The sequence below is a fragment of the Excalfactoria chinensis genome, chromosome 7, assembly GCF_039878825.1.
Source record: "Excalfactoria chinensis isolate bCotChi1 chromosome 7, bCotChi1.hap2, whole genome shotgun sequence".
Lineage (NCBI taxonomy): Eukaryota > Metazoa > Chordata > Aves > Galliformes > Phasianidae > Excalfactoria > Excalfactoria chinensis.
This window is the reverse complement of record NC_092831.1, coordinates 19,047,287-19,060,917: the sequence shown is the minus strand read 5'-3', so window position 1 is coordinate 19,060,917 and position 13,631 is coordinate 19,047,287. Positions and strand designations below refer to the sequence as shown.

Genomic DNA, 13,631 nt, shown 5'->3' with positions numbered 1-13,631 from the left:
TTGGGTCTTTCTTTTTTCTTCTTTCTTTTTTCTTTTTTTTTAAAACTCCTCCTCCCATCTGGCATCTCCTAATTATTTTCATTACTAATCACTCCTCCAGGAAACAGGCTGGACTATTGAATAAAGTGACCTATAAAAGGATAATTTTATTATTTACAGGTTTCTTACCTCACTTAGACTTTATAATGTAACATTCTGTAGCTGGTGATAATCACCTTGGGCTGTGGTTGTGTCTAATCTCATAAACTAGGCAGGGACGGGTCTGGTCACTCATTGAATATGAGACTTCCCAAGGCAGTGGGAAGTGGTATGAGTAGCACCTTTTGTTGTGAACTAATAACCAGGATGTCTTGTGTTTTATACCCTCTGAGACTCTCTGTACCCTGCATAATTCAGCACTGCAAGTCAGAAAACCAGGGATTTTCTCTACTTACCTCTACCTCTGTTCACTTAAGCTTAATTTTTGTAGTGTGCGGTTGATTTTTATGTAGATGGGAGCAGGGGAAAACATTTTATATTGGTCACTATTTACCTGCTTGCAAGTATAAATAGGTATCAGTTGGCTTCTGTACGAAGACAGAAAGGATGAGGACCTGTGAAGGTCTCGTCTGTCGTTATCCATTCATTTGGATAGTCCCATGACAGGCGGACACATCTGCTCCGATAATAATTGCCCATTCATAAGTGGTTACCAAACACATAAGACCCGTGAAGAGTGAAATGTTTAAGTCCTAGCAGAAAGAGAAGTAGTTAGGGTGCCTAAATGAAGTATTTGGAAGCATTGGACTATGAAACAAAAAAGGATCAATCCTTTATTCTGTGGTTAATGCTGCAGAGTTAGATCTGTTCAAAACTTTGCTTCTCTCCTTCTGATCTTTCACAGGCAGAAAATATATTTTCATATAAATTCCTCATGCCTGGTTTTAGCCTCTAGCTGAATATTTTTCTCTTCAGAATTTTAACAAAGTAGGGAGAGCAGTTTTGTTGCTAAGCTCAAAAAACTACTTGCTCTTATTGCTTCAAACCTGTCATGCTAGTTAGCGGCAAAGACAGCAACTTTTGACAGTCTCGTAAAGTCTTCCTTATATCATTAACTTTGAGAATGTTCAACTTTTCCATATTTAATGTTTTTTGTGCATGGCATCAGCAGTTACAAATAGTGTTGTTTCTGGCATTCGTTGTTACTACAGTCCTAATGTTTAAGCAGCATGAGAACCATCAAGCTGAAAAATCTGCCTGTTGATGAATGGATGTTGCTCTGTCCTTTGTTATCTTAGTGTTAGTATTCCTCACCCCCATACAACTTCAAAGATAACTATTGGATGGTGTTTCTTACAGTGAAGAACACATTATAATGCACATAAGCCATATTCTTTCTAGTGGAGATTATTATTACCTTTGTACAGAACTAAAGCAGTTGAAAATAGTGTGCATGAGGGATGTTAGAGTTCATGTCACAAAGCTTAAAGTCATATAGTAAACTTTATTCATATGTGTATCTGAATTAGTACATTTTCTTACAGCTTCCAATTTGTGAATTGGATTAGCTGATTTAGGCAAGTGATTTTTCCCCCTTCCTAACTGAGAGAGCAGAGGCTGAATACTGTGAAGATGTGGAAGTCCATATTCTCAGTTTTGCATGTAGTGGTGAAATACTTGAACAGCTCTATGCATTAAGCTCTTGGATACATGACATATTGCTTAAAGATTTCTGGTGATTTTGCATTGCTGGAAAAGCCTTGTAGCATTTACTTAATATGATAACGGATTGGGTTTGCGTTCAGGCATTTCTGGGAATTGCCTGGTGGTGGAAGTAACAATGTGTTTAAAACAAATGAACAAAACCTTAGGAAAGTATCAGGTGTTTTTATCTTTCACTGAGTCTAAAAGTCTTTGGTCTCTTAAGTGACAGCTTCCCGTTCACTCCAGCCTCCAAACAAAGCTGCAGCCTGTGCTTGGAAACAGTCACCTTCATCATAGGCTGGTTGTAAGGGCAGGCTCACTGCTCAGTAGGGCAACAGGGCTGAGAGCTCACTGGGAAACTTTGTGGGCCTTCTCTTGGGCTGCTCTTGCTGATAATTCAAACAGCGTTAGAAATCTTCAAAGCAGAACCACTAGTTCAGTACTAATTGAGCTATAAATAAAAACCTGATACTTAGGATGAAAAATTGACAAAGTAAGAGGAAAACAGTGATGCTGGATAAATGTTTAATTGGCATTGTCAATAACTATATAATATAATATATATATATATATATAATATATATATAATTTTAGAAGTAAAACTATACCCCACTCTTCGTTTTTCTTGTTTAATGTGCCCTGTGCTCAAGAGAAGAGCTTCTGTTCAAAGATCATATGCCTTTGATATCCCAACTCTCAGGTCTTTGACTTACTGAGTGGGACCTGAGACTAGAGTATTGCAGCTGAAAATAGGCATCACCTGAAAACTGATTAGCAAAAAGGACTTGCTGAACAAAAAAAAAATAAACCAAACTAAAGCAAAGGTCTTCATCTGTAACAGAAGTCATACCACTTGTACACATGCTGATCCCTGCTTCTCTCCCAAAAGATAAATAATCTGCATTTATGATGGAGACTTGCACTCTCCATTTTGAATCATTCAAAATGATTCAATTTTCAAATCAAGGTATTAAGTTTGCTTCCAGTATGCTTATTTTGGCCATTTGATACAGTGGTTACTTGAGTGCTCATCGCAAGTAAGAAATTCTAACAGCTATAGCTTCCTCTAGGGAAATGGGATGCTTCCTGCCTCTGCACAAGAACTTTCATGACAGAAGCATTTAAAAATGTTAATTAGGAAACTTAAAGGGAGTAAATAGGAAAGATGAACCATATGTGAGAAAGGAGAATGAGAAAATTGGAGCAATTGGAAATTGTTCAACAGAATGTAAAACAATGTTTGTTTGTTGTTTTTTTTTTTTCTGATTCTCTAATCAGGGATTAGATTTTATGGGTGGCAATAAGCTGATAATTTGACTTTGGGGCTTTTCAGAGGGTAATTCCGCTCTGGTTTCTTTCATTGCAAGTTTCAAATCAATCGTGATTTAAATAGAGATGGAAATAGCAAGGAGACAAAGGGCCAGCACAAGTGGCTCATCTGAAGGGTGATCAGCCTTCCTCATTTTTGCAGTCTGCTTAATTATACCGTGTAAAACGAGCATAGACCTTGACCCACTGCAGTGGTGCAGCTCTGCCCATGGACACAGCTGAACCTAGATAACTGTTAGTCATGGTCTGCCAGAAGTGCTGATGGACACATGGGATTACCACGCTTTGCCGTTTTTCTGCAGGGAGGTGGACCATAAGCTAATTTTTACTGTTATAAATTGTGTGTGGTTGTTTCCTATCTATGTCACAGCTCTAGTATTCTTTCAGAGTAAGAAATGTTTTCACCTTGATTTGTGGAGTTGAATTAAGTGTTATTTAAAGAAAGATTAGAAGGCTTTGTGCTTCCTTATTTTTGCTAGGTATGTATGATTATGGTCTGGAAGTACGTTGAAGGAAGAAACTCTGACAGCACGTGTATCATAGCAACATAGCCTGTTCAGGAAGAAGTGGATGAATTCAAAATAGAGGATGTGCCAAAAGAACAGGTGTGGTCTGAAATACAGAGTGTTTAGGAATTAATGAGCTGCGGTTTTCAATTATAACATAAAATGAATCATTCTAAATTGAATTATTATGTAGAACAAAAAAAAGTAATGTGAGAAGCATCAGACTGCAAGAGAAGACTAATGTGAAACAAATATTGTGCATCAGGTAGAGAACGTTAATGAGATATAAAAAGAAATTTCCATACTGCTTGCCTATGCTATAGCAGTATTCAGGGCTCTCATTCCACAAGGAATAAATAAAGAAAACCAAGTAAATGTAATAATGGAAAGAAGTTGTGGATTATGTGAGTACCGCTATTCCTGAGTCTATGATTTGTCAGTTACATAAAGTTGCAGGAGTTTATTATAAATCAGCTTTTAACAGTGTGTTTCTTAAATGGGTGTGATAAAGAAGTTTTTAGCCACCATCAGCATTCCCTTGCTAGGAGACAGGTCAGGTCCCATATCAGTGGGTATGATTAAGGTTCTTATTCGCCTTCTCTCTCTTAGGAAAAACTTCCAACAGTGTGGATCAGATAAGAAATAAATTATCATCAGTTACCTGTAGTTTCCAAGTATTAGCCCAATGGTTTGTTTTGCCTTGTGATACTTCTGTGTAGCACATTAGTAACAAAAAGCATTTGCCGTTAGAGTAATCCTCACGCAACTGCTGTTTTGCATTACATTTTTACTATTATTGCTCCTATACAGCACGTTGTCTTGGGGCATTTTTAAATTACTTTGAATTTATTTTTGGAATAAGATTTGCCTTGAAGTGTCACAACTCAAGGGATTTTTTGCTGGAGCAATGCCTCGCTGCAGCAAGCACAAGTCAGGCCACACTCAGGAAGGCACAGCTCCCTCAAGGCCAGCAGGGCCTACAGGCAGCCTCCTTGCTCCACCAGCTGCTCATCCTGCAGGTCCCAGCAGTGATAACACATCACTCTGCAGCCCTGATCTAGCAGTGCCTGTAGGTGTAATGGTGGGCTGAAACCCTCCTCATCGCCTTGCCATGTTTTGATGTTTACAACATCCTCCAGAGCCCTGAACTTGTATCTGGTGAAAATCTGAGTGTTTTATTTTGTTTATACCATTGCTGGAGCCATGGTCATGTACCAAAATAGCCCTGTCCACTGGAAGAGAAATTGCTTGCCACTGGAAAATGTCTTGCTTCTCTATCACAATCCACAGAAACAAATGTTGTTTTTTAAACTGTCATACTTTAAAACAAGCCAGAGGTTCATGCAGGCTAAACCTTGCTAAGATTTTAACTAAAAAACATTTTTTATTTTTTTTTTAAAATAAAAACAGATGTAGCATCAATTAAAACTTTTATTTTAAACTTCTTTTAATTTCTAGGTATAAAAATGTTTAACGTTACCTGCTGTGGAAATAGTATATGGTCTTGTCATCAAAAGTAATTTGTGAAACCATAAACATTTCAGAAGTAGCCATTTATTTAGCTTCAGAAATAGTATTCTGGGGGAAAAGATGCTGTTTACTTTGGAGCCAGTCCACTTGGAGAATTTTGTTATGAAAAACAGAATTTTCCTCAGGTCTCTTACATCTTCCAACCAAACTCAGCAGTGGGTACTGCTGCCTGGCATGTGGGTTGCTTGTTGCACAGGGATCTGTGCTTATTTTGTTGTTGTGTGAGCCTGATGCTGTCTGCAGGCCTTGTGTGTCTGTCTGGTGGCCAAGGGGCATGCTGGCCCTTCTCATTGCCTTTCTGAAATATCAGTGCTGGGCTGAACTTTTCAATAGCATTCCTCCCCTCTGCTCACACAGTTTACCTGGGGATGGAGGCTTTGCCTAGCATTCCTTGTCCACAAGTTCAGTTGAAGGTTTGGCTTTCAAATATGTGTACAATAGGCTGTGATTCTCGAAAAAATGCATGCAGTATAACTGCTGGTCTATATTATTGTTAAATTGCATTCCTTAGGGGGAAGAGATTGTATTACATATAAAGTCTGAAACAATAAAGGCATATTTAGTCATTGCAACATGGAAATACCATATGAGAATGAAAAACCTGCTGTGTGCTGCACACACATTCCCAAGACTGAAGAAAACATGATGCTGTGTTTGAGAGAGGAGCCAGGTGGTCATGAAAAGAAACACTTTTGCGCTGGGAATGCATGTGGGGTTCAGGATGTCTGAGTAAGCCCAGCCTTTTTTAGAGCTTGTGAGATTAACCTGATGTTTCCATCTTCTGTTTTTGTTGGTTTTTTTTTTTCTCTAGAGTGATTTCAGTTTATCCTCAACAAATGGGAAAGGCATTGATTTGCCTTTCTAGAAAGATAATTTGTCTGATGCTGACTGAATTGTATGACTGGATTAAACTTGCATAATGTGACTTTCAGAGAGTGACTAATTGGAATTTACTGCAAGCCGTGGATGACTTTAAAATCAATTCTGTAGAGTCTTCATAATAAGACTTACTAATTGTGAGATTAGCACCAGCAAATATGCATATATTATCCAAATAACAGAGAGAACAAATAGTGCTCAAGAAAATAGCTGCTTCCACGGCACTGTGAAGGAATGCTTCAGGGAGAAGTAAGGGAAGCGGTGTCTCGGTAGGACCCCCAGACTGAGGCCCTGTTATGGCTGAGGCTTCAGGACAAATGAGAATGCTTGAAATAGCAGGTTATGGTCTTTGGTTTTCTTTTCTTTTTTATTCCTTTGGTCCATGTGTACAACGTGCAGCCTCTGAACAGATGTCTTGTTTAATGGTTGTTGTTTCTGGGCTTTCCTTCTTTTTTGTTTTTTGTGCTTGTTTTAGTTGCTAAAATGATAAGGGCTGACAGGCTGCTCTGCTGAGATTGGCCTGCCTATTATTCCCAGTCATTCTGTTTTCAGTTCACCCCTATCCTGTGAAGTCGTGTCCTTCACTTCAAAAGTCCTCCAGTCTCCTTCCTGCAGTGCACCCAGCGTATTGCTCTCTAAGCACGTAACAATTGTGCTGCCACAAACTAATAAAAAATAAGGTAGCAATGGGACTTGACTTTGAGAAGCTGGATGCAGAAGATTTTGCTCCTCACGTTTCTATCTCTGAACAGTTGAAGCATTGTGGGAGGCCTGTGGGTGGGCATGCAGGAGTCACAGTGGAGCAGTGAGTCAAGAACCTGCCAAGGGTGTAGGTGGAGCAGCACAGGCTGACCAGAGCAGAAGAGAGTGTCAGGACAGAAATCATGTCCTGCATGACTTGAGCTGGGCTGTGCCTGTGTGCTCAGTGGTGGTGGCTCACCTGTAGGGGCTGGGGCAGCAGGAACTCAGGAGCTGCTTCCTGCATTGTATTAGCTCATGTACAGATTAGCCACGGATCTGGACCTGCCCTGAGGCCCACAGGGTGAACAGTTAGATGTGAACAACAGAAATTTTGTATTGCAGTTCAGTTTTTGAAGCGAAGGAAGAGGGCTGTGCAAAGAGTGCTGTCTTGCAATGGCAAAACTCCAGAGTTAGGGAATGGCAGAAGAATAATGATATATGATGATATCATCTAAATGCTGTTTTCTGGAGATGAACTTTAACTGCAGCCCTGGTTTCTGTTAGGGAAATATATGTAAGAAATTGATAATATTGTTTTTCTCTTTTTTTTTTTTTTTTTTTTTTTTTTTTTTTTTTTTTAGTGGCTTATTTTATGATTTTCTCTTTATTTCAATCTAGGTTTATGGTATGCACAGATACGGAGCAAGCAGTGCATGTAAGGGGCTGTTTGTGGTACATGCGTGCAGCATTCTTATATCTGTAAGCAGCAGAAAATGCTTTGCACTGAACAGTAGGAAACAGATTTATGTAAAACCAATCAGCGGTCTTAGATTATTGTAACACAAAGCAATGTTAGAATTAAAATTCATAATCTTATAACTGCTTTTTAGATTATAATGTGTTTTCCTAATTAGAGCCATGAGATATGACCTTTCCCTGTTGGGTAGTTGTGCTTACCCTTTTATTGGCAATCTTAAGATTTAATTTTCCAGGATCCAGAGATCGGTTTCTACTAACATGACTCTAAAGTGCAATTGAAAATAAATCAGTTTTTCAGCTTTAGAAAGAAGAAAGCTGGTAATTAAGGAATTAGTGTGTCAAATAAACAAACAAACAAACAAAAAGCCTCCACAACCATGCCCTCTACCACTGACTGGAAGGAAAATTCAGAATGCTTTGTCTTGCTTCTGGAGTGAAATGATGCAGGTGTTAGTACAGGTCAGTTCTGATAGCAGATGTGCTCTGGAACAAAACAGCTGGGTTATGCCAACAAATTCAATTTTCGAGTGGTTTATCCATCTCCTACCATGAAGTATTTCTTTCCTTTTGCAAAATTAAAGTAGAGGAATTTGGGATTTGGAGCAGGTGTCTCCCCTGGGTCAGGTTTAGACCAACCTTGTTCCACATGGACTTTCAGCCAATGTGGTCTTTGGGAATGAAACCTTGGAGTGACTTGATCTTGGAGAAAGGGCTGAAGGAGCTCAAAGGCCCGCTTCTTCCTCCTGTGACCGTGCTGTTCTCACGTGTGTGTGAAGATGAGGAGGTCAGTTTTTGGCACCTCTGAGTGCTCTTTTCATTTTTCTTTGTCTGCTACTGCTATATGACACATATCAGAAGGATGTGTGGAAGAATGTGAGAGAAGCACATCTATCTACCTGCAGTGGGCGTGAGTGGTTAAAAGCAAGCTATGCAGACTGAGGTAGCTACTGAAAGATTGCCACTTGGTAGGGAGATTATGCAGCCTCCTGCTCATGTTGAGGTGCTCCCAAGGCGCTGTGTATGAGCAGTTTTGTTCTATGTTTGGCCAGGGTCTGGATTATTAGCAGCTTACTTGCAATGCAGATTAGTGGTTGGTGAAGCAGATAAGGACTAGGCTCTGAGCAACCTGATCGAGCTGCAGATGTCCCTGTTCATTGCAGGGGAGTTGGACTAGATGGGGAGGGATCCTTAAAGATCAAGTGATTCTGTGGTATGTTGAACTTCGGTCTCTGCAGCTTGCCCCTCTGCGGGTAATTAAAGCCCAGGGGCAGGGTAGCGGTTGCTGTGCATGAGATTGCTGAGGGCTCATGGCCAGTAATACCTGCAGAACTGAGCTGCACGGTGACACAGCGATCCAGCTGCAACACACCATTTCCATCCAGAAGCCTGCGACAAACTGCGCTTGTCTTTGGTTGTTACTGAGTCATGAGAGATAAAAATACCTCTGCTGCAGGAGGGAGAGTGGCTGCAGTGCTGCACCCCGTGCAGAGCAGTAAGGGCTGTCTTCCCCAGGCAGGCTGTCATACGGAAGGGTCTGTGTGGTGCCTGCATGTGTAGGGGACACGGTGGTCACGGACACCCCGTGGTTTGGGTCGCTGCTGTAAGACCAGCAGTGTGGTCCTGCTGCCTGGATGAGAGCTGTTCAGGAATGCACAGCAGGTCCAGCTGTGGGTGCCAGTGCGGTGGGACTCCGTCGGTGTTCTGGAAGTCCTGCAGGAGTGTAAATGGGGTCGTAGGCCTGCGGTGGGAGGGGGCACGGGCTGAGCTTCAGGTGGCAGCTGTGCTCGCGACCCGCTGGAAGCAGAGGTCGTTACCTGACGTGAGTTTGACGAGCACCCGCTTACGTCAATATCATTGACAAAAGTGACTGTAGAAGAATAGGGCCGAGCACCACCGAGCTCCCGTGCCCCCAGCGCCCACGCAGCGGTACCGGCTCAGCCCCGTCCCGCCGGTACAGCCGCGCCCCGCCGGGCCCCATTGGCTACGGGGCGGGGGCGCGGGGCGGTGCCGGCCGCACGGCTCTGCCCTACGCGGGGCGACGGGAGCGCCCCGCAGCCGCGGCCGCCGGCGGAGGGAGAGCTGCGGGCCGGTGTCGCTATGCCGGCGCGGAGCCCCCCGCAGCGCCGCGTCCCGCAGAGCTAGCCGTGCCCACAGCGGGCCGCCGCTGCCATGCCCCTCCCGGCGCCGTCAGAGCGAGCCTGACAGGCGGCGGCGCGGCCGGCTCTCCTCCCGTCAGTTCCAAAATGCCGTCCAAAGAGTCGTGGCCGGGGCACAGAGCTAATAGATCGGCGGTGCGCAACTCCAAGCGAGAGGGCCGCCAGCCCGATCTGCTGATAGCGGCCCTGGGGATGAAGCTGGGCGCGCAGAAGTCCTCGGTGACGATCTGGCAACCTCTGAAACTCTTTGCTTATTCGCAGCTGACATCGCTTGTCAGAAGAGCGACGCTGAAAGAAAACGAGCATGTTCCCAAATATGAGAAGATTCATAACTTCAAGGTAAGAAATTCCGCTGCTTATTCCTTTTACAGGTACCGTGGGGGTTGTGTTTCACTTGGAATTGCTGCAGTGTTGCAGCGCGCAAGTGTGTGTGTGTGTGTTTGATACTGTGTATCACATCCAGGTTATCTGTTCCATTTACGCTTGTTCAGTACTGGGAGATGATAGCAGTGTTGAAACCTGCCAACTTTTCTTTCCATTCATATCACTGTAGTTCAGTTTTACTTATGGTGATGTGATGCTAAAAAGTCGTTTACATCTGATTAGAGGATTAATCAGATCTCAGTTTGTCGCTGGTAAATAGCTTTGGAGGTAAGAACCATGTTCTGCTGCATCTGGACGGAGCAGATGGTCTCTGTTTCTCTTCATGTTAACGAACTGAGCACAACAAGAGGAGCGTGGCTTACATGGGGGCTGCTGACATGGGCAACTACCTTGTGGCGTAACCAAATCTGTCTGGCCTTCGATATCACTTCTTGCTGTTGTGCTTTAAAAAAGCAAACAACAAATGCCTTATGTACTTATATTAAGACTTGTTACTGCAGCACATGCATGTTTTGTGCCTGCCTGTAATAAGTGTCCGATAAAGGTTCAGTTCCTCAACCTTTGGCAGTCAGATCATGTGCGGTCCTGGTTTGTAAGGCTGAGTGAATTGGTGTCGTTCCAAATACCTGCAGCAGTCAGTATGAACTTACAGACAGGACATGGAGCCCATATTGTCATCTTAATGAATTTTTACCCTCTATAACTTTTGCTTTTATCAACTTTAGGAGAAGGGAAAGCCATTAATGTCACATAGGTGTCTGATGATTTAATTAATCAGGAATCTTTTCATTATCTCAGATTCTCAGTTTTAATTCCCATCACACACGTGTGCATGTATGATGTGCACATGTGCATGTATGCATATTTATCTCCAGGCCATTGGATTTTATCTACTTCCTTCTGGCTTTTCACTTCAGATGATGACAAGAATTGGAAGCTGTGCACAATCAGGATGTTTAGTTGGACTTATTCACTGAAGCACAAATTTGAAAACAAAACGCTATATGAAAACAGCATTTAATATGAGCTCTCGGTATGGTCTAACCCTGCTGCCAGTCAGTTAAATGCAGAGCCTTTGGTTTGTTGGTTTTTTTTCCCTGCAAGACCCTGAGTTGTCCTAGAGATCTGAGGCATCGTGCAACTTTCATTTGTTCCTTAGAGTCTAAAGATGGTTCCTGCAGAAGCCAGCAGGCAGTGGTTTCCCATATACCACAGCCTATGTAGGGTAATACGTATTTAGTTTTGTAGACGTCTCTGTTCCTCAGCTGCTTTTCTTTAACAGTCTGAAACACAGCTGCTTTGAAAATAACCTGATAATTTGATTTTTCATTCATTTGGGTTTAGTTATTTTGTGTTTTTTTGTGTTTGTTTGGTTTTACCCTGAAGCTGTTTTTGAATGGTTGTGTAGCTGTGAATTTTCCAGCTCTTGTTCTGAAACAAGCTGCATGTCTGATCCAGTGTCACAGGCAGAGCACAGGCTGCCCACACAGGTTGCTTTCTTCATAACAGTCGTGCTGTAGTTCCTTTTATGTGTACAGCTGGTTGGAGAATTTACCTTTAACAGCAGCTGGTTTCTCAGGTCAGTGAGATGCAGTCAGCTTGCACAGGTAACTTTGCTATAGAAGAGCAGAACAAAATGCGCTCACCTGGAGGGGTGTGCAGCAGCGCACTGAGGGTATGCTGCTAAGCATGGCTCCTCTTCTTTCTGTAAGGAATAACTGCAAGCCCTTCATGATGATTGTGTTTTGGATTTCAAATGAGTGGCTTGTGTGCTTCTTTGCTTTATTGTTCTTCACATCTGTCCAAATTTTATTTCGGTATGTAAAGATGTCACCCTCTATAGAGCCTCAGTGAGTGCCCAAGGTTGCCTGTCGAGCAGAATATGTGCAGAAGGAAGGAAAATATCAGCCCAAAATTCTTTCTGGGCCTCTCCTTGCTGGTAGGCATTTGAAACAAGAAACAAAATGAAGGCGTAGGGCTCAGCTGACCAGAAGCAACTGCTGTCCCCAAGGCCCTGCAGCAAGAAGGACACTGCTCTGCACCCCCACAGCCCACGTTCTCTTGGCATTGCAGGCACGAGGCAGTACAAGACCTGACCCTTTGTCCAGCTGCTGCTTGGACCAGTCACGTTGATCAATCAAAGAAAGGATGAACTCTTAGAGATCCTCTTACGCTGGAGGTGCTATGGCATCTCAGTGGAGGGAGGAGGAATGGGGAATGGTGAATGTGCAGCAGCTAGTGCTGGTTTCATAGAGCAGAGGAGATGGCAGCAGGCACCCAGGAGCAGATCTGGGATTAGGGCGTTGTGCTCCCTTGGCTGCCTGTGCGTATTCCTTCAGTCACCTCTGACTGTGATGGCACTTGCAGGAGTTTTGTACCTGCTGACAGCCCCAGGCTCAGATGTCTCATGATCTGCAGAAGCTAGAAGGCATCTGTGCCCATCAGAGCCGGGCCGAGCACCACATTTCCATGCACCATGTTCCCTAGCATGTTGTCTTCATTCTTTTTTTGCTCTTCATTAAAATACGTATGTCTCCAGAAGACTGTTTTCTGTGCAGTATTGATACTGCCGCACTGTTCCTTAGTCACTAGTGCCCAAGGCAGCACATTCAAATTAATTACAGTAAATAACACTTTTAAGGCTGCATGTTAGATCAGTGTGCATTCAGAACACAACTCCCTTTCAACCAACTTTCCAGAGAACAGAGGTTTTTTTCCACTGTTGCTTAAGCCACGCTGCTAGGTCAGTCTTGTTACAGTTCATCACTCCATGCTGAAGCAGCCTCCTGAGGGAGACCCCTTTGGAATGGAGGCAGAGCAGCCCATACACGTGTGAGAAGTGGGCTCAGTGAGGACTGGTGTCTGCTGGAGGGACCTTGCCAATATGGAGGGACTCAAACATCGCTTTAATAGACAGACTGCTGGTACTAACAAGAGTCATTTGTTTGAAACAAATGCGCTGCCCTGGCCCAGATTTTACCTGTGTAATTGCATCTGTGCTAGGTGTTTGCTGGTGTAAAAAGCCATAACAAATCACTTCTGTGCCAAATCGCATTGTTCTAGTGAGCTGCTCCTGGGGCCGTGCCTAAACGCTGGCAGCCAGCAGGTGGAAAATGCAGAAGAAATGCTGCAAGAAGACCTGAAACCGTAACAAACCTGTACTGCATTGAGCAAAGCCATTTTTATGTGTCTTCTGACATGAACTCATTTCTATTTCTGATCTTCCAAAAAGTGGGGCAGATGCCGATTTGGGGTGCGTCGGTTGGTCCCCACCAAAAAGAGAGTGCTGCTTTTGATGGAGTCCAGCCCTGGCAATGAGAAGATTTTTCAAAACATCTTCAGATGAGTCACTGTGCTCAAATGAATATTCAGAAGGAGAGCTGGGCGCTGCTATAGCACAGTCCCTGGAGAGAGCCTCTGCGCGTACTCAGAGATAAGAAAGCCTCTGGAAATGCGAGGTTTCTTTTGGGCTCCTGGAACTTGGGAAAAACATGTTCAAAGGCAGTGACAATATCTGGAGAGCAAAACTGGAGAAAATCCTCCACAAAACATCTGAGGAGATCTTGTCAGTTGTATGTAGCTGCTTCTGAAACCCGTGGTGTATTATACAGCAGTTCAAGCCAGAAAAGCTTTTAGGCATGGATGAATTTAGTTTTTTCCTCTTATGGTATTTATTTCATATTTCTTTTTAACTTTTTTGTTTTGTTTTGTTTAAAGCCTTGTC

At 43.1% G+C, this 13,631-nt stretch overlaps 1 protein-coding gene across 7 annotated transcripts in view; it reads left to right on the top strand.

Moving 5' to 3' along the window:
• The window catches only part of CHN1 (chimerin 1), an 82,849-nt gene that overhangs the window by 49,286 nt on the left and 19,932 nt on the right, over positions 1–13,631 (top strand). For 5 of the 7 annotated variants that reach the window (XM_072341210.1, XM_072341215.1, XM_072341212.1 and 2 more), the window contains one exon: positions 9,785–9,862. In XM_072341210.1, coding sequence (XP_072197311.1) covers positions 9,785–9,862 — 78 coding nt within the window. Of the gene's footprint in view, positions 1–8,030; positions 8,152–8,876; positions 9,187–9,784; positions 9,863–13,631 lie in introns of those variants that run through there. The other 2 variants (XM_072341217.1, XM_072341214.1) reach the window with 2 other exon arrangements.